Source organism: Anopheles gambiae, chromosome 2, assembly GCF_943734735.2.
Source record: "Anopheles gambiae chromosome 2, idAnoGambNW_F1_1, whole genome shotgun sequence".
Lineage (NCBI taxonomy): Eukaryota > Metazoa > Arthropoda > Insecta > Diptera > Culicidae > Anopheles > Anopheles gambiae.
In genome coordinates, this window is record NC_064601.1 from 88419238 (window position 1) to 88440978 (window position 21741).

The 21741-nt window shown below is 42.3% G+C and overlaps 2 protein-coding genes across 2 annotated transcripts in view; one reads left to right on the forward strand and one right to left on the reverse strand.

The window, feature by feature from the left end:
• LOC1276384 (fibrillin-2) overlaps positions 1-15593 on the reverse strand; it is a 116485-nt gene extending 100892 nt beyond the window's left edge. Inside the window, exon 1 of the mRNA XM_061645169.1 lies at positions 14776-15593. Within this exon, the coding sequence (XP_061501153.1) occupies positions 14776-14860 (85 nt within the window). The 5' untranslated portion in view covers positions 14861-15593. The remainder of the gene's footprint in view (positions 1-14775) is intronic.
• A 4532-nt stretch (positions 15594-20125) lies between these two features.
• The window catches only part of LOC1276385 (autophagy-related protein 13 homolog), a 38069-nt gene continuing 36453 nt past the window's right edge, over positions 20126-21741 (forward strand). The window contains exon 1 of the mRNA XM_315727.5: positions 20126-20704. Coding sequence (XP_315727.5) covers positions 20552-20704 — 153 coding nt within the window. The 5' untranslated portion in view covers positions 20126-20551. The remainder of the gene's footprint in view (positions 20705-21741) is intronic.

Sequence of the window (21741 nt, forward strand, 5' to 3'; positions counted from 1 at the left end):
CGTTACCTTTCTGAAGACTATTTCTCTCATTTGTTAAACATGGTAGAGAATTTTTAGTGACTTAGGTTTATTTATAAGAAATGATTACTTTACAACCGTAATCACCCAAAGAAAAGGCACTAATATCGTAATGATAAATAGCAAAAATGAGGAATTGCATTATTCATAATTAAATTCCAGACTTTCGAGACATTATTCCAGAACCACGCAGCTGGACAAGTCATTTCCTGCGACGGGGGGAGGTTCCTAGGCTTGAACCCACACGATAGCCGTGTTTTTTATGTCGTACGAGTTGACATCTATACCACGGGACCGCCCCCGTGCTTTTCATTATGATAAATACATCGAAAGTTTTAAATTTTACAAAGTACAGTGGAACCCCTCATAACTAGTTTAATCCGTTCCAATGACTCATTCGTTATGCGAAAAACTCATAATGCGGGAGGCTCTTTTTCATACAACTGGCATGAAAATTGAAAAAATTGTTTCCAGGTTCAAAAAAATTGCAGGTACACGAGGTTTATAAGCATAACAACCATACGAAACACCTCAAAGTGGCAACAGTAATCCATTGATCAATTCTTAGTATCGAAATTCTCACCTTCATGAGCAAGTAGATCAAGAATGTATGCAAGAACACACCTCACACTTGTCAAACACACGCTTCTTAGGGAGGTACACTACACACTAAAATCCGCGTTCTGCCCACTTCCATGGCTGAAACCGAAGAAAGGCTCCAATATCAATATCTCAGAGAACCTCACTTACTCCACTTGTCGATACATAAGCGCAAATAAACTCTCAGCTCCGCTAAATGATCTGAAAAGAGTTATCGGGATGTGGAGTGGACGCGTCAACGGCCCACCCCGGCTCTTTTCAATTTTTGTATGACTTCTTGAATTTTTGGGCTGGAAGTGAGTGTTAATGTGTCACCTCCCTTAACCTTTTCCTCCACACTTATATCTGCCTCTTTTGGAAAGATCTTGCTATTTAACGATTCTTGGTATTGAAACTCTCGAAATGATCACGATTTCTTATCGGGAACAAAAATGAAATAGCTCGTTATGCGAGATTTCGCTCGTTAAGAGGGGTATTTGTAGAGCATTTAGATTAGCTCGTTATACGAAAAACTCGTAATAAGGGGCACTCGTTATGAAGAGTTGCACTGTAGTTGAACAGAAAAAACAAAACAAAACAATTTTACGCCACATTCGATTACAAAGCAAAAGACAGTCAACATTTTGAACGTTCTTTAAAATAAAAAAAAAATAGTTAAAGATATGCTGGTAAATCATAAATGTAGGAGAAGACTAACAGATAAACAATAGAAATACCATCTGTAGATGTAGCATTAATCAAACCGTCGAAAGCCCTTCATGCAAGAGTAAGACTATAAATCAATTCAAGGTTCTTCAAAACATTAAAAAGACATATCTCTTTTCAGTGCATTTTCTGCTTCTTCAATTTACTATTGAGCTAATAAAATAAGATTTTTTTTTTCTTTTTCATTTAAATATGTTGACTTCTAGACTATGATTTTGATAAAACTGAGCGATGATTTGTCGTGCTATTTAAAAACACTTTTTTCATTAACTTATCACTTACTGCAAAAATGCAATGAAATTAAAGAAACAAAATCAAAAGTAGAAGGTTGATTAACAGAAAGTTGTTCTTTTTTCATTCTTCTTTTTTACCAAACATCGAAAATAAGAGACAAATACACATTCACACATTCACACATAGACAGATATAAAATGCTTAAAGCATCATACGGATCCGTAAAAACTCATTTCATATTCCGGCGCCTCGTGCTGTGTGCATCACGGTCGAGTTTGCTCCCCCTTGCAAACCCCCCTCCCAGCTCGATTGCACTCGGCCCGAGTGCAGCAGCAATAGCAATAGCTGGCTTCCATTTCAAACACCACACACTGGGATGAGAATGCTGGTGCCATCGTTGGTCCAAAATGGACATATCATTCCAAACACACGCCACTCGCTCCAAGCAACAAAGCAACAAAAAAACGTTACACATTTTGGCCCTTTTCTCCTTCTCCTACATCTCACCTGCACCCTGACCCACTCCACAAAGCTGACCGGCCGCAAGGCACAGTTTTATTGAAGCGCACCATACCGCCCGCACCGTCTACGCGCATTAATGCGGCACGCACCGGGAGACACTGGGGGGAAAAGAAACACCCTCCCACCGGGAAGGAAAACATTCCACCGCCCCGACGCAGCATAATTTCATGCTGTGCGTGTTGCGGCACCGGGAGCAGCATCCATAGCCGGCGCCCACCTACACCTACACGCGCACAAACTGCAGCGCCCCAGACAACGTGCAGAGTAGAAGCGAGCGAGCGACGCACGGAAAACGGCAAAGGCAAAACAAATGCTCACACTTGTGTGACAGACGGACGGTCCATTTGTAGCACCTTTTGGGCTGAAATCAAAATCGTGACTTGTGCGTCTTATTTTGTTCGGGATGGGTGGGTGTAGTGGGTTGGTGTGGGGAACCTGCTGGGAGAGATTTTCGGCGTGCCCAAGGCGAAGATCATCTTACCCGTCCGTGTTCGCTCGGGTTCGTGATTTGTTTCTTTCTTCGATTGTTTATGTAGCTACTGCCGTAAGTTGCACCGCGTCACCGTTTTCTAATCGATTGGTGTATTGTTTTGCCGTTGGTTTGAGTGGCATTGGAAGGGAAGAGGTGCGTGAAGGAGAAGAGCCGCAGGGGTAAGGGGAAGCATTAATCGTTTGCTTTCGGGTCGAGTTTGCTGCTATTGTGATCGACATGACTTTGAGATATTGATACTTTGGTTATTGATGTTTTGGTTGATTTGGGAGGCAACTGCAACAACATGGTATGGCAATACGAACGTAAGACAAACAATTCTGCTCAATTGCGTATTCATTTATGTTTATTTGTGCAGCAAATTATGCTACAGTTAATTTTACTAATTGGATATTTGCGTCCAGTCATGTTATTAGCAGTCCATGTGCTACGGCTCAAGCCCCAAACATACCTAGTCTGCTATACGTAAGACAATTCTGCAATGAGTTATTGAAAACTAAGACCAGTGATTTAAGGAGACTTAGTCCTACAGCTTATGCGCTGGTCTGGTGGTACAGACGTCAACTCGTACGTCTTAACAACATCGTCATGGGTTCAAGCCCCGAACGGACCGTGGCCCCATAGGACTGACTATCATGATATGGGTAATCGATGAATCACTGAAAGCCTAGTCCTTTAATGGTACAGCCAGGCCTTGGCCTAGATAACAGTTGTTGTGCCAAAGAAGTAGAATTCCTACAACGGTTATTGATTGTGCCAAATAAAAATGGTAAGAATCGCTACACTAAATAGGGAAGTTTATCTTTTGCTCAAATTGTCTCACAATCAAATGGTCGGAAGATCTCTACCTCAATAACTTAAACTCTTATTTTAAATATCTTCAGAGTTGCTTGGTCATTTTACAGATGTTCACAGATGAACAAACGGTGTTCGTCGTCTTTTGGCTTCTGTTCGTTTAAGACCCAATTCTCCACCTTACGGATCATTGTTCATTGCTTTTGTTAAAAAGGATATAACTTGCTGAGACACTCCAAGAGTATTTTGGTTGTGCTTGTGTATGATCATCATCCAATCATTCAATTTGTACAGCTTTATTTGTACTTTACAATTTACAGGTTAACTTGGATCATTTTGGTCCATACAATGTCAAATTATCAAAAACCGCATATCTCTGACAAATCTTTGTAAATGGAAAACAAACTGTATTACGAACAGGGATGTACCAAAGTGGGTATTTTCAAATTCGGGAAAAAAACTAAGGGTGACGAATACGGCAGTTTCCCAGGTAAATTGGATTTTTTCAATCGCGCAACACCGAATGAGAGTATTGCATATTGGATGTAATTGGTATCTATGATATGGATACGATGGAACGGTTTTCAATGGAAATTTGATGTGAGGGCAGACATTTTGACAAGCATTATGCACGAAGTTTAGTGGTTTCAGTAGAACATATCTTAAATGAAGAACATAGAAAACATCAGTGCTATAACTCCTAACAGAAAGCGCTTAAACACTTGTATTAGTGATGCGCGGTTCAACTCAAACCTACCGGATCGGAGCCATCCGTAAGCGACCCAACATCGTACGGATTCAGTAAGTGCAAATGTGCATAAGCGTCTCCAGCCCGTTGGTGCAGCGAGTTAAAAAATAGTTGTTGAATCATATTCTCGTTCGCAATAGAATAACATTCATTAAATATTTAGATAAAGAGACCATGTATTGCGTGGACCATGTATTTGCCTAAAGTGCATATAAGAATTTGGAAAAGTCTGGTTTATATAAACTTTACAAAAATATTTCTTATATCAGTGAAAAAAATATTAAAAATTCCATTAAATCAAAAATAATTACACGGGTAAAAACGAAAAAGATAAAAACCCGGTAAAAACCTAAAAAATAAATATCGGGTAAAAAGGTATATATCCCACGGAACATCACTGGTTACGAATGATGACTAGTTCGTTGACTGTCAATGTTTCGATTAATGAGTCATAATGAATAGCCTCGGAATTTTAGTGTCAACATAAATTTTTAGCAATTTTGTCAAAAATAATTAAAATAACAGCGTTGGATATACATCAGTCTTGAATTTGTGAACCCTTTAGTTTTACGCAATAAATAAAAAAAATCGCTCTGTAAAATTAAAAACTCAATCTCTTTAACAGTTTAATATTAATTTCCAAACCCAAAATCATCCAATAAACACGCTAACCGTTTAAAAGGCCCAATAGCCATTACGCTTTAGTGTAGTGTCCCCATTTACTAAATGACGCCATAACAATCCACTCCGCAGTCCACTTTCTCGCGCTCGTTCGCTATGGCACACACCCTACGCTACAGTTAGGGGAACCAAGTTTGCTCTGTGCATTGTCCTTTCAATAACCTGCAGAGCGGGAATTTTTTTTTATTTTAATTCGTAAACGACACTGACAGCAATGAAAATGGTGTGTGAAAATTTCATTATCATGATGTTTGTCCAACCGAATCTGATGTCATCCTTCCTTTTATAGGTTTTTTTTTTCTCTTTTCGGTCCATTATTTTCCTTTTTTCCGCGCAATGTACCGCGCGACTTCGTAAAATGCAAAACTGCGCGACAAAGAGACCGGCCGAATACACTGTACGAATTATTAATTTTTCACCCAACCTGATCCTGTGGCCTCTCCTCCTTCTCTAGTAGAACGCGGGAGCAAAGAAAAGCCACAACACGAAACACGACCTGGCGAACATTTATGATTTTTGTGACATCCGGACAGCGACGCGACCTGTTCCTGTCGCTTTCCTCTTTTCCTCGGAAAGTTCACCTCCCCGGCAGCTCTGCATAATCTAGCAATTTTCCATCATTCGACTGCACTTATGTCAAGCTACTTCGCTTCCACCTCGAAATGGGATGCTGCTGCATTGGATGTGGTTCACTTCCGCAACAAAAAAAAGAAGACGGATTTTTCATTCCAAATGAAAGCAAACGCTCATCCGCGGGGCAAAGCTTCACTTTGTTTTTTAAAATCGCTGCCCTCCTCCCGCACTAAACGTGAGTGCCGAGGAGAAGTGCAACAAAAGAGATCTGCTTTTTGAAGGTTTTTTGTTCATCAAGAGCATTCCAGCTAAATACACTAGAACGCGGGCACACTGCTGCGCGTTGCTATGGATCTTGCTTGCCGGCAGAGATATCCCTCGCAGTATGAACTCCTGCACAGCAACAGAATTTTAGCTCAAGCTGATTGTACAAGTGGCGTTTTTTATTTGGAAAAAATGTGTTTCTTTTTTATTTCTTTACACACTAAAGCTTACTGAAAAATAAAACAGATCTCAAACCCATTACGAAACGCCCCGCTCGGGTCCAAAATACTTCGGCTTTACATGCAAAAAAGTCGTATTTTTTGCTTTATTTTTTTTTTACTTTTCCACACAAAAAAGCTCCCCTCACTCTGGTTGAAAAGCTTCTCCGTATCCTGTGCTGGCGCAAAAAAGAAGAAGCAAACCACAATGGTTGGAGCGAGGAATTCGGCGGTGGTTAGGGTGAACATTAATAAGTCATAAGCCTTCATAGAGTGGAAAGCGTATTTAATTACTACCCCCTGTCCGGTCGCTGTCCCGCCGTGAACGTGATGCAAAGAATTACTCTCTCTCTTTCTCCCTCACTCGTCTCGTCACTCAAAACTGAACATGAAGAATTCCGAGAACGTACGAGTGAGGTGAAAATGTGGCGAACAATAGACCGCACAGCCCCGGTGAGAGTGGGAAAAAAGGCAGGCGGAAAGGATCACGTAAATGGGGAAATCAACTAAGGATGCATCTTCCGGATTGTTGTTTTGTTTTACTTCCTTTAGTTTGTAGGTTTTTCCTTTTTTTTGTTTGTGTGTGCTCCAAACAGGAACCGTTTTGTGCAACGAAACAACCGGCAGGGATGATGACCGTTTAAGCTGGCTGATGCCGACGAATAAACGGCGCCCGGTGAGCCCCTGGAAAGCCATTCCCGGCATGACAAGATGGTACATCCTTGTCCATGGGGAGGTTTTCCTCTTTTCCCGGAAATGCTCGACCCACCGACCAACCGACCGATTCATCAGCGGTTACTGCACAGCGCGCCATGCCAACCGTGTCTGTTGTTTTGCATGACAAGTGCATGCATCATTTGCCCGGGCCCGGTATGTTGTGCTGCACCGGCGAGGTTGCTTCCTTTTTGAATTTCGCTTCCTGCTTTGCCTTTTGCATATGTCCTGCATACTCTCCCGCCCAAACCATCAACCAAACAGGCAGCAAAAGTGGTACCGACAAAACAAATCCGCGAAGGAAACTCATTTTTCAACGGATAAACCCCTATTTATTATATGTAAATTAAAACCACATTTAATTGCCACATGGTGGGAAAGCAGTAGCAATGGCAAAACCGTGCCTTGCCACTGCACTCGACAGCAACGACCATAAACGCATCGTAATGAGTCGGTCCGTTACACAATACGAATGGCCGGCTGTATAGGCAAAGAAATATGCTCTCCTGTAAGGGGGGCTTCGGATGCGGAACAGAGGTTCCGCATTTTTCCTTGTCCGGATATCCGGCCCAACCGGTGACCAGCAGGACCGCCGTATTTATGTGTAGGCGTGGTGTATGTATTTCGTTATAAGTTTCTATTCTCCGTTTTTGTTTCCGGAAGCAAAGGCCTTCCGGTGTGGCTTTGGTTTGTGGGAGAGCATGAACCATTGCTTCTAGTGGATGTTATGAACCCGACTGCACCCTTTGCATTTCGCACTACATTTTCCTTGCTTGCTGTGAGTGGTTTTGTTTCTTGCTTTGCATTTTCCACTAAACAAAGCTTCTCTGCATTAGCCGCTCGTTGTAAGCCTCTCGCTCTATGGGTGAGCTATAATGTACAGTTTTTTTGCAATTATTTTAAGCAGGTAAAGTAACTGTAACTTCCTGGCGCACACGGTACGCCTTTCCGCGAAGCTCTAAGGTGAATAAATCTCTTCTTGTCAGCGTGTAAAGCTTTCAAGAGGAAGTAAAGCACTAAGAGAGTACCTGAAACGTTGCCGACGCTCAGTGTGCTACATTTTTGTTGTGTACTAATGAAGCTTAAAGTAACACTATTAATTTACTGTGTCAGGTTAGTTTAGTCGTTTTAAGCGTGCAGTATGAGAGTTGGAAATGGAAAAAGATACATTTTAGCGTTGCTATTCATCCGAGGATCTGCAGGCATTTTGACACAATTTGGTTCGTTTTTCAAACTTTACATTTGCTAGAAAACGTGCTTTTGTAGCTGCAAGATCTACTAAGCAGATGAGATGGAAATAGTGGCTCCCTCTTGCGGAATTCTAAGAACTGTCACCTATCCTAGAACCCTATCAATATCTTCTTTTCTTCTTTTTTGAGTTTCACAACCATTTCCTACAAATGTTGCTTTAAATTTAAGTAGTTTCTGAAGTTTTTAAGCCGGTCTCGTGGTACAGTCGTCAACTCGTACGACTAAAAAACATGCCCGCCATAGGTTCAAACCCCAAATGGACCGTGCCGCCATACGTAGGATTGACTATCCTGCTATGGGGAGTAATCTATAAGTCACTGTCCACAAGTCCACAAGTAAGTGGTACAGGCAGGCTTTTGACCGACAGCGGTTGTTGAGCCAAAAGAAAAAAAAAAAGAAAAGTTTCTGATTTTTTTTATCAATGTGCGATTGCTGAATCTAGAATAATAAAATTTGCTTAAAAATCTGTCTTTTCAAAATCGCCATTAGAACTACAAAGATATACGAGAGTGCAGCAATATGAGACACATTGTTACTTCTATAGAAATAAGTGTTATCATAGTATTCCCAGAAAATAGGGTGAAAAAACGTTCATGGGAATGGAGCCAACGATTACCACAACTTCGAGAAATGGAACAAGAATTGTAGCTTATAATAAGATAGTAACCAGAAGCCAGACCAGAAGGACTGTACGGCCGCGGGGCCCCGTCAATTTAGGGGCCCCGTGGATGGTAATTCCAGCACATACAACAGTGTGTACAGTGGTCTCATCGAGAACTTCTGTGTCCAATAGGGGCCTCATGGGCGAAGAGAGTCATACTTGGTGTCTAAAAATGATGTAGATAATTTTTTTTATTATTTCGTTTCCTAGACTTGAAAAACGATCAAGTATAATTATTCGTTATTAGGCAGCGTGTTAGTTCGTCATCAGGAAGATTGTGATCTAGGTGTTACACTGTAATCTAGTTTAAATTTCAATTTACACGTTGACAACACTGTTAACGAGGCATACAAGATGCTAGGTTTTATCTTTCGACAATTCAGATTATGTAGTTATGTCTTAAGTCTTACGTCGTTGTTTACTTGTCTTGTGTGCTGGTGGGTGGGGACTAGGTGTTGAATACCTTAATAAATAAATTAAATTATAAATTAATAAATAAATAAATAAACTTTATGGGTAGTCGAAGGATCAACCCATAAAGTTCATCCACATCAATCCAGATCAACCCTCCCCCCTCCTCGCCACCAAACCATTACGGTGAGTTTGAAACAAAGCCAAATGCAATATCCCCCTCGACACCAACAGGAGGCCTCAACTTCTTTTACCGCTTAAGACCTCCGATACCCCAAATCCGCCACTGATAGGCTAAAGATAGATCAAGACCAAGACTAGTAAAAAAGAGGACGGCTATTCTATTATAATAGAATTGATACTTAACCTACCTATGATTAGCATCTGCAACGCCACACAAAAAAACCTACCAACTCAATAAAAACAGATATATATTACAGAGCGATACAGACTAAACCAACTTCCTCGTTCTAGTGCCCTGGTCAAATATTGAGAAAATTATTCAATCTCCTCACGTTAAAATTGCCAAACGTTAGTGCTGTCTCAATCGTCAAAGAAAATTGCTCATGATTAAGCGAAAGCACTTAATTGCTTATCATTACTACACACATTGTACCTTATCTATCATCATCTCCTGAATCTCCCTCATTAATGCTCATACTCTGTAACGCATAAAAAATCACTAACACAAAAATCTACCGCCATTACTAGCCACAACAAAAAATGGCACAAAATTCCCATACTAAGCCGTATTTACAAATTATCCTCATTGTTTGGCTTTGGCTGCGTTGAAAAATTACCATGATTAACGAAAGCAAAACTACAACACGCAGGCCGATAATGTTAATATACAAACGGACACAAACGCTCACCCCAAATAAATCTCCATCAAACCGGTGTGATGGAACATCGCAGCACCATTTCCACACAGATTTCTATACCCTCTTGCGCTTGTACAACACAAAGGTACACACGCACACACCCCCGTTGGCTTGGAGCGATTTTTTTAAGCTTTTTAATCCCAATTTCCATTCTCAATTGGTAGTAAAACCCCTGAAATGCCCTTTGGACATTAAGGAGCCCGACTAAGGCGGGTGGGGGGGAGAAAAACAGGACAAATATGGGAAAAGTAAACTCAGTGGAAAAAGGGAAAGCGTAATCAACGAAAGAAGAAAAAAAAAACCTCTACCAAGACATCTTCAGACCACCACTCACCAACGGGCGCCAAGCGGATCAGGTGCCGCTGGGCAAAAAAGTGGCCCCGGCGCACATAAATTACGGCGAGAGATAAAACTTCAACTTTAATGGAATACGCGTCCGTTTGCATCTTGCCTCTGGAGAGGAATGCAACCAGCAGAAAAAAAAAACAAAAAACAAGTCCCTCCAGACGGACACCACCTGAGCGAGGAAGAATTAAGATTTGTCGAAACGGTCGCCGCTTACCTGCCCAGTGGCTGCAATGAACACAGTTTAATGTTCCATCATGTATCTTCATCATTTGCGATTAAGCACAGCTCGAGCGAGCAAACCCAAGACGGTGTATAAACGCAAACAAGGACGGTTAGTCCTTTTTTTTGGCTGTGCACACTGCCCTCTAACTGCCAATTTGCTCAAGTTCATTGTGGGCTACTGTTTACAAGGCCCGACTTGATCCTTCCAAAACGCTGCACATCTACACATCCCGGTCGATGGACAAACAGCAGGCAAACATTGCAATATTTATTCATTTTAATTCACAATTCCCTCCGTGTAAATCACATTGCTCCGGACGCGGAACAAATATTGGCACAACATTTTCTGGTTCAGTGCCTTCAAGGAAGGTGCAACCGTGCAACGCGGGGAATTGGAGGAAAGAAATATATGCCCCGTCCAACCACTTGGCTGACGGTGGTGATCTGTGCCGCAAAAAGTAAAGCAAGTGGACAACCGAAATATGTTTCCATACTTCACACACGGCCCCTCAAACCGGCCGATAAGTATCCTGCTCCACATACACACACATGTATTAACAACGATAACCCGGCACCACTCACCACGCCAAAAAAAAGGTCGGCTCAAAGTATCACGCAGCACTTCTGAGGCCGTGGAAAAGCGTACGGTTGACCTGCAGGCTGGAGAAAAATATGACCATTGGAAAGTAGCCCGGCCCGCCATCGAACGTTCGTGGAAGCAGTGGCAAAAGCACTGCTAATAATATATCGAATTCCTGTCGCAAGCTTATACCGAAAGGGGACCTGCCTTGCTTTGACCACTTTCCAGCGAACAGCAGCTTACAAAGGATAGATACAATTGAACCAAAAAAAGAAAAGTCCCTCAAACATACCGGGAACTGTCATCGTTCGTTGGTAATTCCTGCTATGAAAAATGGGTTTTCTTCGCTATCCGACGATCAGCGGCGAGTGGCAGAGGCACAGAAATAGCGAAAAGCAACGAGTACAAACGGCGTATCGGCGTATCGGTGGCACGGACAGAAAGGAGTTGGTTTTGTGATTTTTCCGGGAAAAATGGTTTAAATGGGTATTTCCTTTTCTTCGGGTCTCCTTTTTTTCTGCTTCGTGCGCCCCTCATCGATTGGGCTCGTGGGACTTGTGCGGCTGGTGGCCATTAAAAAAACAGAAACTTGAACGTGTATCATCATGAACCTTTCCCTGTGCTGAACCGGAACCTTTTAAGGTTAAACCTTTGGCGAAGAAGGAGGAAAAACAGGAAGCCCCCGATTGGCCGATTGGTTGACCATCGCACGCTGGACACGTACACTTGTACCAACAAGTTTTGCTTCACTCTCAAAAAACCCTCGTACGACCTTCGCCCTAGTTATGTTGGCCAACGAAGAGAAGCACAACACTCCTGGGAAGCAAACATAGTAGCAAATGGTATTTTAGAAAATTAACCATTATTGTTACTGCATGTGAAAGCTATCGGCGTGGTCGGCGTGGTGCAAAGTTGAACCTGCCTGTGGAGAATATGGCGATATTACACACTTTCCTTGCGAAAGTGTTGCTACTTCCGTCTTCGCTCGATGGAGCCAATGATGTGGAAAATGAAAACTAACACACACAAAAAAAACTCACCGAACCGAACGTTACACATGTTGTGATCGAATTGTGAGTATTATGTTTGGTGGGGTCCGATTCCAGCGAATCGAATGATATTTCAACAAAGTTGTAACGTGGAACAGAGCAGCAAACACTTGCACAGGAAGGTTTATCGTACGGCAAAAGAGGATACAAGCTGACACATTCCTAGCGAATGTTTTCCACTTTTAGCGGCACTGTTTTGTTTTCCATTGTTTTCAAAGGGTTTGACCATTGTTTTGTGCTGTTTCGTTGAATAAATACACGGTTCTTTACGGTTTGGAACCCATTCCCTTTAACTTTGGAACCCATTATGTTTAACTAATACAAGTATTACTGTAGATTTCTAACAAATTTACAAAAAAAATGAAGATTGAAATATTTTATTAGCATGTTTTGGAGTTGAAAGAAAAAATTATTTCTAATTCACAACTAAAGTAAAGTAAGGAATTAATATTTAATTCATGTACACGATGCTTTCAGAATCTTGTTGCAAAACGTATTAATGATGAGTCATTAAATGTAATTCTCATGCAATGTTTCTCTTTAGAAACATAAATTAAATGGAAGTACAGTAGGTAACAGCCATGTTATGCCGTCTTACTGATTATGCCAAATTATGCCATACTTATACTGATGCTCATTTTCGTGCTGTTTTGGAAAACTAGGATAAGATAAGGCAGATTAGTTTGATTAGTTATATTGATATCTTTAAAATATATGTATGACGTAAGTCTGGAAAATACTGTACTGCGGATTTGCAGGAAAGGAATTGAAGCAGTGTAGGAAGGAAAACTACGTCATATTTCCACACTGGATTCAACAGTGTTTGATCAATTGAGTTTATTCACAGTAATGACTTAAGTCATTGAGATAATGGAATTTTATTGAAAAAAATATATATCGTTATTTCTTGTTCTTACTCTCGTTCTCCACATTCTTTTGATTATAAGCTTCTCAATGTATCTCTGCTTCATGTTACGTCTATTCGTGACCTTGGGGTTACACTTGATTGCCAGTTAAACTTCAAGCAACAGTTGGAGGAAGTAATAACTAACGCAAATAAAATTCTGGGATTCATACTCAGAGTTTCATCTGAATTTAGATACCGTTCCTGTTCAAGAACTCTTTACTGTAGTCTAATTCGTCTAATTTTGGAATATGCTAGTATTGTATGGGGTCCTTCTAGTATTGAGGGATGCTCTAGATCAGAAAATGTTGAAAGACACTTCACCAGGGTTGCATTTTGTCGTATTCGTCTACAATTGCGATTACAATTGTTTAATTTGCAATCACTAAGCCAACGACGTCATGTGAGTCAAGCTTGTTTCATTGGCAGGTTACTTGCTTCCTCCATTGACGCTCTTGATTTGCTAGCCTCTATTTGCCGATATGTACCATGCCGTGCCCTCCGTCGCCGTACTCCTTTAGGGGTGGAAACACGGCATACATTATATTGTCATAATGATCCATGAGATGTCTTCGTTTTAGTCGATAAATGTAGCATAAAACTTATAATAGAAACTTAGGACACTTTTCAAGTGCAAAAGCAAAAAGAATAGAATTGTATCAATATGGTAAGTATAACATAATAACAGGCTAAAAATTTGTTTAGAAAGGACAATTTAAGTGCATCATCAACTTTTGTTAACAAACCGCTGTAAATTCGATTTAAAATTGTATCATAATCTCTCGTTCCGATGACTTTGCAACCTTCCTATGTATTTAAATATAATGTCGGGCATATCGAAGAATCCATTCTATTTTTAATCCTTTTTTCATGTAATAAAATCGACAAACGTAATCGTAAAACATATTGTCCATTTTATTCAAATTCTCCCAAAGTGTTAGGAGAAGTACACATTGGCTCACACAACGGATTGATTGGTTGCTTTCTTTTTACTGTCTCGCATTCAAATCATTTACTGCACCCAACCAGTCACCCACAACTGAACTGATTGGGTAACAATTGGGACTATTTTTAGCCTAATAACAATAATTGCCGACAGGTGGCACCAAGAGCAGAGCCTCAAGGTATTGAGTGCAAGCAGATCTCTAGGCAATCGAGTGCATTTACGAGTGGGTAGCCATCAAGCAAGGAATGCTTGTATAGCGACGCGTCAAGTAATTACTGAGCTAATGTGTGTATCGGGCGGTTCTCTTCGTGCAAAGGATTGACAATTTTCATTTTACGATAGAAATGCACAAGAAGCACACAAAAAAACCCCATTGATCGGCCCATAAATGTCAATCAGTTGTGGAAAAAAAGACGGGAAAAACACTTACTCACTAAACCCATCGGCGAATTCGATTACTCGCGTAAGAAATTGAACTCAACCTCACCCCCCGTCCCTTTATTAGGTTCCCCCGGTGGTGCTACCGGCTCACCTCGGTCGAACTCTGGCGCGGACGCGATAATTACGCTACGATCGCGCTCGTTCTCGAGCGGAAAGAATTTACGAGCGCATGAAACTGAAGAGCACGCTGCAACACAAATTCGAGGCTGCGCTTCGAACCACAGCTGTCCGATTTTCCCGACAAACGTTGGAAAAAAGAGGGGAAAAAACCGGGAACGAATGTGAAGAGAAACTCCCTTTCCATTTCAGCTAACAGTTTGCACCGCTGCACTTTCACACGCGCCAGACGAACATGGGTACGAGACTTGTGTGGTATGCTGGCCCACTCAGAAGCACCGCGATGGTGATGATGATGATGATGATGACGATGATGGTGTACTAATGGTCAATTTTCACTGCTACAAACGTTTCTATCCTCGCGCGGTTTATGTTAGCTGAGCCACAATCAATTGCACTTACCGGCCATTGCCATTGCTGCCGCCATGGCAACCATCGCTACGGTCCAGCGCGGCAGACGACTCCTTCGCTGCCTGGAAGCCATCATTGATTTTTGGTTGCGGACGGGGCTTTAGGAATTTTCACTGCTCCATAAACATGAACCACGGAGCGACCGCAAAAGGTACACGGACACGGAAAACACTTTAACGAGAAGCACACGCACAAAACACGGAAGGGAACACGGGCAGACGACACACACACACGATTTAATGCACGCACTACCGGGGCTAGATCAAAACTATGGAGCACTAGATCGAATGGCTAACACAATTTCCTGTAAGAAGACAATCCTGCTAGTCTACACTGTCCAATAAGAATTAAAATTAAAATTGAGCTACTGTAGCCTATTTTAGCTTAAATCACTCAGCAATTGCTAAGATTACTCACTGACAGCTGCAATCCGTTCGGGTGGAGCAGTAAGCTTTTGCGGAATGTTAATTAGCTTTGCTGGGCGCGTTTTATTTTCGCAACTAGTATGTCTGCAAATTCCATCAACTGGGGCGGATGTTTTTTTTTTCTTTTTCAACTATTCGCACAATCGCCTGTTCCGTTTTGCCGGAATTAATCCACCAGATGATGCTGACGGATGACCGCTACCCCACTAGCATCTCTAAGCATAATCGCACATTATCCGTCAAAGTGATTTTCTTTCCTTCGAACACACTCACGCACGAACGCACAGTATCACGACCGCTTGCGGAAGTACCAAGCGAGCCAGAACAGAACCGATCAACCGATCACGATCACGCACTGACGATGACTGACCGGGAAACGGTGACCGAGCGGAACATTTGTATATAGTGTCGTCTTGGTCGTCGCCGTCGTCGTTTGTAGTCACCCTCTGCCTCTGGGTGGCTGCGGCGGATGACAAGATCAGCCCTCCGCGGCGGCACGAATCTGGCCGAAATGACATTCACCGCGGGTGAGGGAGAGCGCAAAGCAGTGCGTGTGTGTGTATGTGCGTGCGTTTATCTGTGGTCCCAAGAGGTGGGTGGGGGTTTTGGGTGGAAGGGTTCGATCGAATGTGATCTTTCTCGCTCGTCGGAGTCGCTCGGGAAATCGTGGGCGAGATGCGTTCGCCGGGGCGGAGGTTTGGTGTCTAATGCGCCGAAAACTTAAGTCTCTCCCCTTGCCGCCATGTGCTGAAACGTCGTTTGTACCAAGATGCCACCCCGCACAAGTACAAGTAGCATGGATTAGGCACTCGAACGATTAGTCTAATATAATTTGGGCTCGAGATCGAGTACTCTCTCGATTGGGCACTGGTTGGTGTTCGATCTTGATCTTGGTGTGTGGTATTTGGGAAGGAAAGTGTGAAATAATTACCATTATTATTATTTGTTTGCAGTTGAAGGTGCTAGTGGTACATCATCTGATTTATTTTATAAAATATTATGCCTTTTTCGGACACATTTACGAGCTTTGGAAAAAGATTTATGATAGGTCGTTGAGATTTTTTAACAAATGTGTTTATCATGGCCCATCCATCAATTGCTTAACGCTAGTCTGTGAGCGGGTATATCGCTTCAAGCGAAATAATTTGTTGCAAAAAGGAAGAGGGGGTCTTCAACTGTGTTAAATAACATTAAACAGATTATTCAAAAGATTAAATTGTTGTTTTGAACATTATATTTTAATTAAACAAATGAAAACGCCTCAATTATCTTTTATCTTTTAAGTGATGTATAGATGCCCTACATCATAATCTTGTTTAATAAGTAGTATTATAACAGTAATTATTATTATTACAACAAGATATAACACATCAGAGCAGAGTTCATATAAGAGACAGAGTGTTAGATCAGAGTACAGTTCACGATTTCCAAAATATAGGACTTTGAGTACACTCAATGATTCAGGATTTTTCAGATAATCGGAAAGTTTTCAGTTTGTTGCTCTGGTGCTAGACGATCGTTTGAAGGCAAAGAGCAATATTACAGAGATGTAGATATAATCGAGATTGTCTGAATTCAACTCTTCATGAAGACTTGTTATGACTCGCTCGTAACTCAATACTCCTACTTCTTATGTCTGCCAGCGAAAAACCCACAATGTATCACAAAATGATTAGCCGATATTAGGCTCTGCATAGAGTTGTGTGTAATTAATTTGTGACGATTGTAAAAAGAACGAAGGAAACATCCGAAACTCAATACTTGTTCTATTCGAATTCAACTCACAGAAAAAAAAATCACGACTCTTGGCTAAATATTATTTATTTAAAACCTCTAAATGATGATTTTTGAAACTAAAGATGACTAAAGATGATCACAGATGCAAAAGGGAGTTAAAGAGTGGCAAATATTTTGTTGGGAATATGTCTAGATTAACATATTATTTCGATAAGAGTATAGAAAGGTGTCCAATACGGTACTTTTCAGCTCTATAATTGTTCTTAGAAGGGTCTTAAGAGCTGCCAAGTCCTGTATTTCCAGCATCATGACATCATGATTGCAATTTGCTTACGAGCAGGAGTAGGATTTCTTAGGATCTTATTTTCGGAGTCTGAAGCAGATGCTTAGTTTGCGTAGTGATTCCTGTCGGTATGCAGTGCTAGACATATCCCAGATATTCTAGCAAGCTATCTCAGAATTGTACACATAGTTTTCTAGTTCACAAGGTTTTACTGCAAGACGAAATGCTTCTCAGTCTTTAAACATTCTATGGATACAGCCATCATCAACCTGGACACAAATACAATCAATAAGTCCAAAAGTGATTCACAAGGTTCGTTTTTCGACGGATGACTGGTCCCAATACTGCTATTCCCAGCTACGAAACTCGCTGTAATTTGTTAGGTCTAGAATCCTTAGAAGTGAAACGCTCGCAAGCGCGTGCCGAATTCATCAGACACATACTCGATGGTCATATCGATGCTCCCACTCTCCTTCCGTAGATCGGACTCCTCTTGCGGATAAAATTTAAGGTCGCGTAGCGCTCTAAACGTTGTTCCTCGTCGTACTACATTTGGTTCCAACGAGCCTCTGCTCCAGTGTGTTCGCGCTTTTAATAGTAGCACAGATCCTCCCCATCCCTGATTATAGTCCTCTTCCTGAAACTCTTCCTCCTCATCCTCACTTCTTCATTTTCTTCTTTTCCTGTTATTATTTCTAATCTTATTCTCCTTTTTTATTAGTTTCTTAATTTCAATTTAAACTCTGTTTTTCGTACTGTCGAGCCTACATTTTGTTTCGTCTTATCAGCATCTACTTAGAGGTTTTCTAAGGAATTGGGAATTAGGTTTGGTTAAGTTGGGGATTAGTTAGATGTAGGAAAAAAATAGAATATACTTGAACTGAATTTAATTTAATTTAATTTAATAATCTTTGCGTACATAAGGACATTTCAACTCCCTTTGCGCTCTGGAATGCAAGCATAAGCTTAAAGCTCAAAAGAGTTCATTATCAAGAAAGTCTGATCGAACAGAAGGTTTCTAAACAGAACACAGTATTAATTCGAACTCCAACAAGTATATTAATGCAAAGACAACTCACCATCTGCTCAGCATCGCCAAACAACGCCTCAGAACTGTCTCTACAAGCCTAATCCACCATGCGCACATAAACATATGCTCTTGATGCGGCATTCAGCAGAACCAGCAACAGATCATCAAGATTATCGCGCACAAATGAACCGCTTAAAGCGTGCGCAGACGATCCATTCATAAGGTACCACACGTTAAAAGCGGCAAAGGGTAGATCAAGATACCTTCCATCCCACCCCGCCCTAGCGGTAGTAGTGCTCTGAGAATGCAGAGCCGCGTGGCTCGTAAACATGCGCGCCTAATGGGATGACAAAATTGAATCAAAGGCATATTTTATGAGGAGATAGAAAATTATGTCGCCCCGGGACGTGATGGGTACACGCTTTATGGGGAACACCACGGGCGCCGATCGTAACTGGATGCTAGTTTTTTCCCGAAATGATATCACATTACACACACCGCATGCTGAAGTTACTTCTCAGCGCTCAGCGCACATGCTGGGTGTGTTTAGGGATGAGCCGTTTCCAGAACAAGGTAGGGTTGTATGTACGTGTGTTCTAAAGCTCGTGAAAGCTTGCTTGGGTGGGAAATGGTACGAAATTTATCGCAGTTGAGTTTGATTTAGATGTTGGAGCTAAGATTTGTTATTTCAATTATATTTTATTCTTTTGCATGGAAACTAAATCTAATCTTTGTGCCACTTGCATCGTGGGAAAAACGGTACGTACATATGTCCACGCCTGACCAGAGACTCGACTCGTAAAAAGAAAGTGCAACATGCACTTACTACTTGCATTTCGCACGATCCCTCGCATACCATGGCCTCTACCCCCCCAGGCAAAGCACGGAAGCTACCTGCTACGCTAATATGCGAAAATTACACCAACCTCGATAAGTGACCGGCGCGACACGGTAGGCTCGAAAGCGCCAATACCGCTCATGTTCCGCCAGCCACCCACGCGAAAAAATTGTCACCGCCATGATTCATGCACGGGGCAATAATTTGTGCGTTTGTTTCTTCTGCGCCAACTAGTGCGCCACTAAACAGCGCCTCGCGCGGGTATAAAATATTGGACGAATTTTATTAAGTCAGCGGCGGACCGGCCGGGTAGTAAATTTTCCATAAAACGAGCCCACCAACAAACGCGCCCGGCAAAAAAAAGCCCCGGCAAACGATTAGCATATTTATGAAAGCTGAACCGTGTCCGTTTGCCAAAAAGAACGCACCGCCTGGGTCCACCTCGGGTCCCCGGTGGCAGCCCAAAGTGTTGGTGCGGAGAAAGATTTACAGCCGTTGATTTGTACGAGATGTGCCCATCGATCTTTCCACAGCACTTGCAACCGTCTTGCCATCTTGGCGGGGAAGGTCGTTTCGATGTGTGACGAAAAATGACGAAAGAAAATTCCCGAGATGGTTGGAACCGGTGACTCAATGGAGCATATATCAAAACACTACCAAAAACCAATAGGATTTTCATGAACTATTTATTGCATTCCAACCAAGGAGACACAATTCGAGGAAATATTGGTTATAAATACTAGAAAAAAAGGTTCTTTCTCTTCAAAGGTTTTAAAAATATTAATTTTTAATTTCATTTAGGTGAAGCGTTTTAAACCGTTTTCTATGAAAACGCATCTCCACGCGGCGTCCGTTTTTGAATTCGTGTACCGTGCACCTTAACGGTTTGTGTCTTGGATCGTTCAATAGATGGCGCTACCATCGGTCGCACAATTCAAACGAACTGCAGTAATCTCGTGCCAACTGCAATAACCACTGCTGTCAAATTTGGACAGCTGTCAAACCGCACGCTCTCCCCCCTTTTCCCTTTTTCCTTCTCTTCTCTAGTGGAATGTTGTTTTCAATGTGCAACCCGATCAGCTCGCTGCAGAAATTGTGCGTTTTTCACAGTTTTTCACTATTTTCCGCGTCCCAAACGGCACCATTACGGTACAGCTCGAGGTCAAGCGCCACGTCCCGATGGAAGTGTACGGGTTGGTGTACCGCCCTGCCAGCTAGCCCGCGTGTTCCGTGCATTGCTTTGTGAGGTGCTGTTGTTGTTGTTGTGTTGTGGAGGTTTGTTTTGTTTTTTTTTCGTGTGTGTGATAGCGAAGAAAAAATCGCCCGTCATTGCAACCGACGTAACCGTAACGGGGTGGAAAAGTGTGTGCAAACGAAGTGAAGGAACGTAAGACCCCAAAACCAAAACATTAGAAAGAGAGCTAGTGGACACGCCACCAGCAGCAGCAGCAACGATGGCTTCGCAGAGCGGAAGCCTCCAGGATCGGAGCAATCTGGAAAAGTACATTCGCCAGCTGGCGATGAAGGCCGCCCAGATCATTGTGCAATCACGGCTGGGTGAGAAAATTGCCACCGAAAGCAACCCGAACTCCACGTCGACGGATTGGGTAAGTTAGTGTACGGGGTCGGTGGTTTTGTTTCTTTGTTTCTTAGCGCGAAGATGCAGAAACCAAGTGGAATCGTGGGTGGAAATAGGCCACACTCGTGATAAGGGCAAAAAGATCGCATGCACCGCAACGTCACAGCAGTGGTTCGAACGAGCAAAGTATCTCGTTCAATAAGATTGAGAGCGGAAGAGAGAAAGTGAGCGTCGGAGAATGACGTTTTATGTTAGCGGGAAAACTTGTGTTTCTTTTTAGGTTTTTAGGAAAATAGGAAGAGATGTTATTCTTGAAAAAGGAAACAAATTTAAAATCGAAGCAACCCTCCAATGATCACATCTGCCGATGCGGAAGCGACCCTTGTCGCATAGCAACGTCCGTCTTGTCCTATTGTCGCGCGAAATGATGCATCGCTGCTGATGGCATTGGTTTGCAATCGAATGCATCATAAATCATGACTCGCGCCAGATAGCCGCAAGCGCGCATCACGTCATCCCGATTTCGATCAAAACGTCCTGCCCTCTATTGGATGACGCGATGTTACGTGCACCTCACCGGACAGCACACAAAATCGACAGTGGATAGCGGAAGAACCACTGTCGCCCCCCTCCGCTGTTCGTTCGTCCTGTGACACCAATAGCTAGCCGGAAGTGGCCACTTTCTTCACGCCAAAATTTAGGTTAATGGGGAAACTTTTACCCGGTTCGGTTTTGCATGTTGCGAACGTGTTTTGCTTGGCACAGGGATAATTAACGGACTAAATATGCATTCGCTGCCGCTCGTGCCCATCGCATGCATATTCAGACGGGTCGATTGATTACCTCGCCCGAGCATTAGCTCTTCAGGGGAGGAAAAAATGGATGGACGAGAGCGGGGGTGCCGTTTAATTTCAAGTGAACACGAATCGTAATCGATACTTGTGTCAATGTTGCAAATCTATCGCGGCAAGGGATTAACTAGAACGAACCGGCCCAACCTACTACTACTGTGCAGCGTGCAGGTTGAGAATCCACTTTTCCGCTGGTTCAGCAGGTTCGATGGGC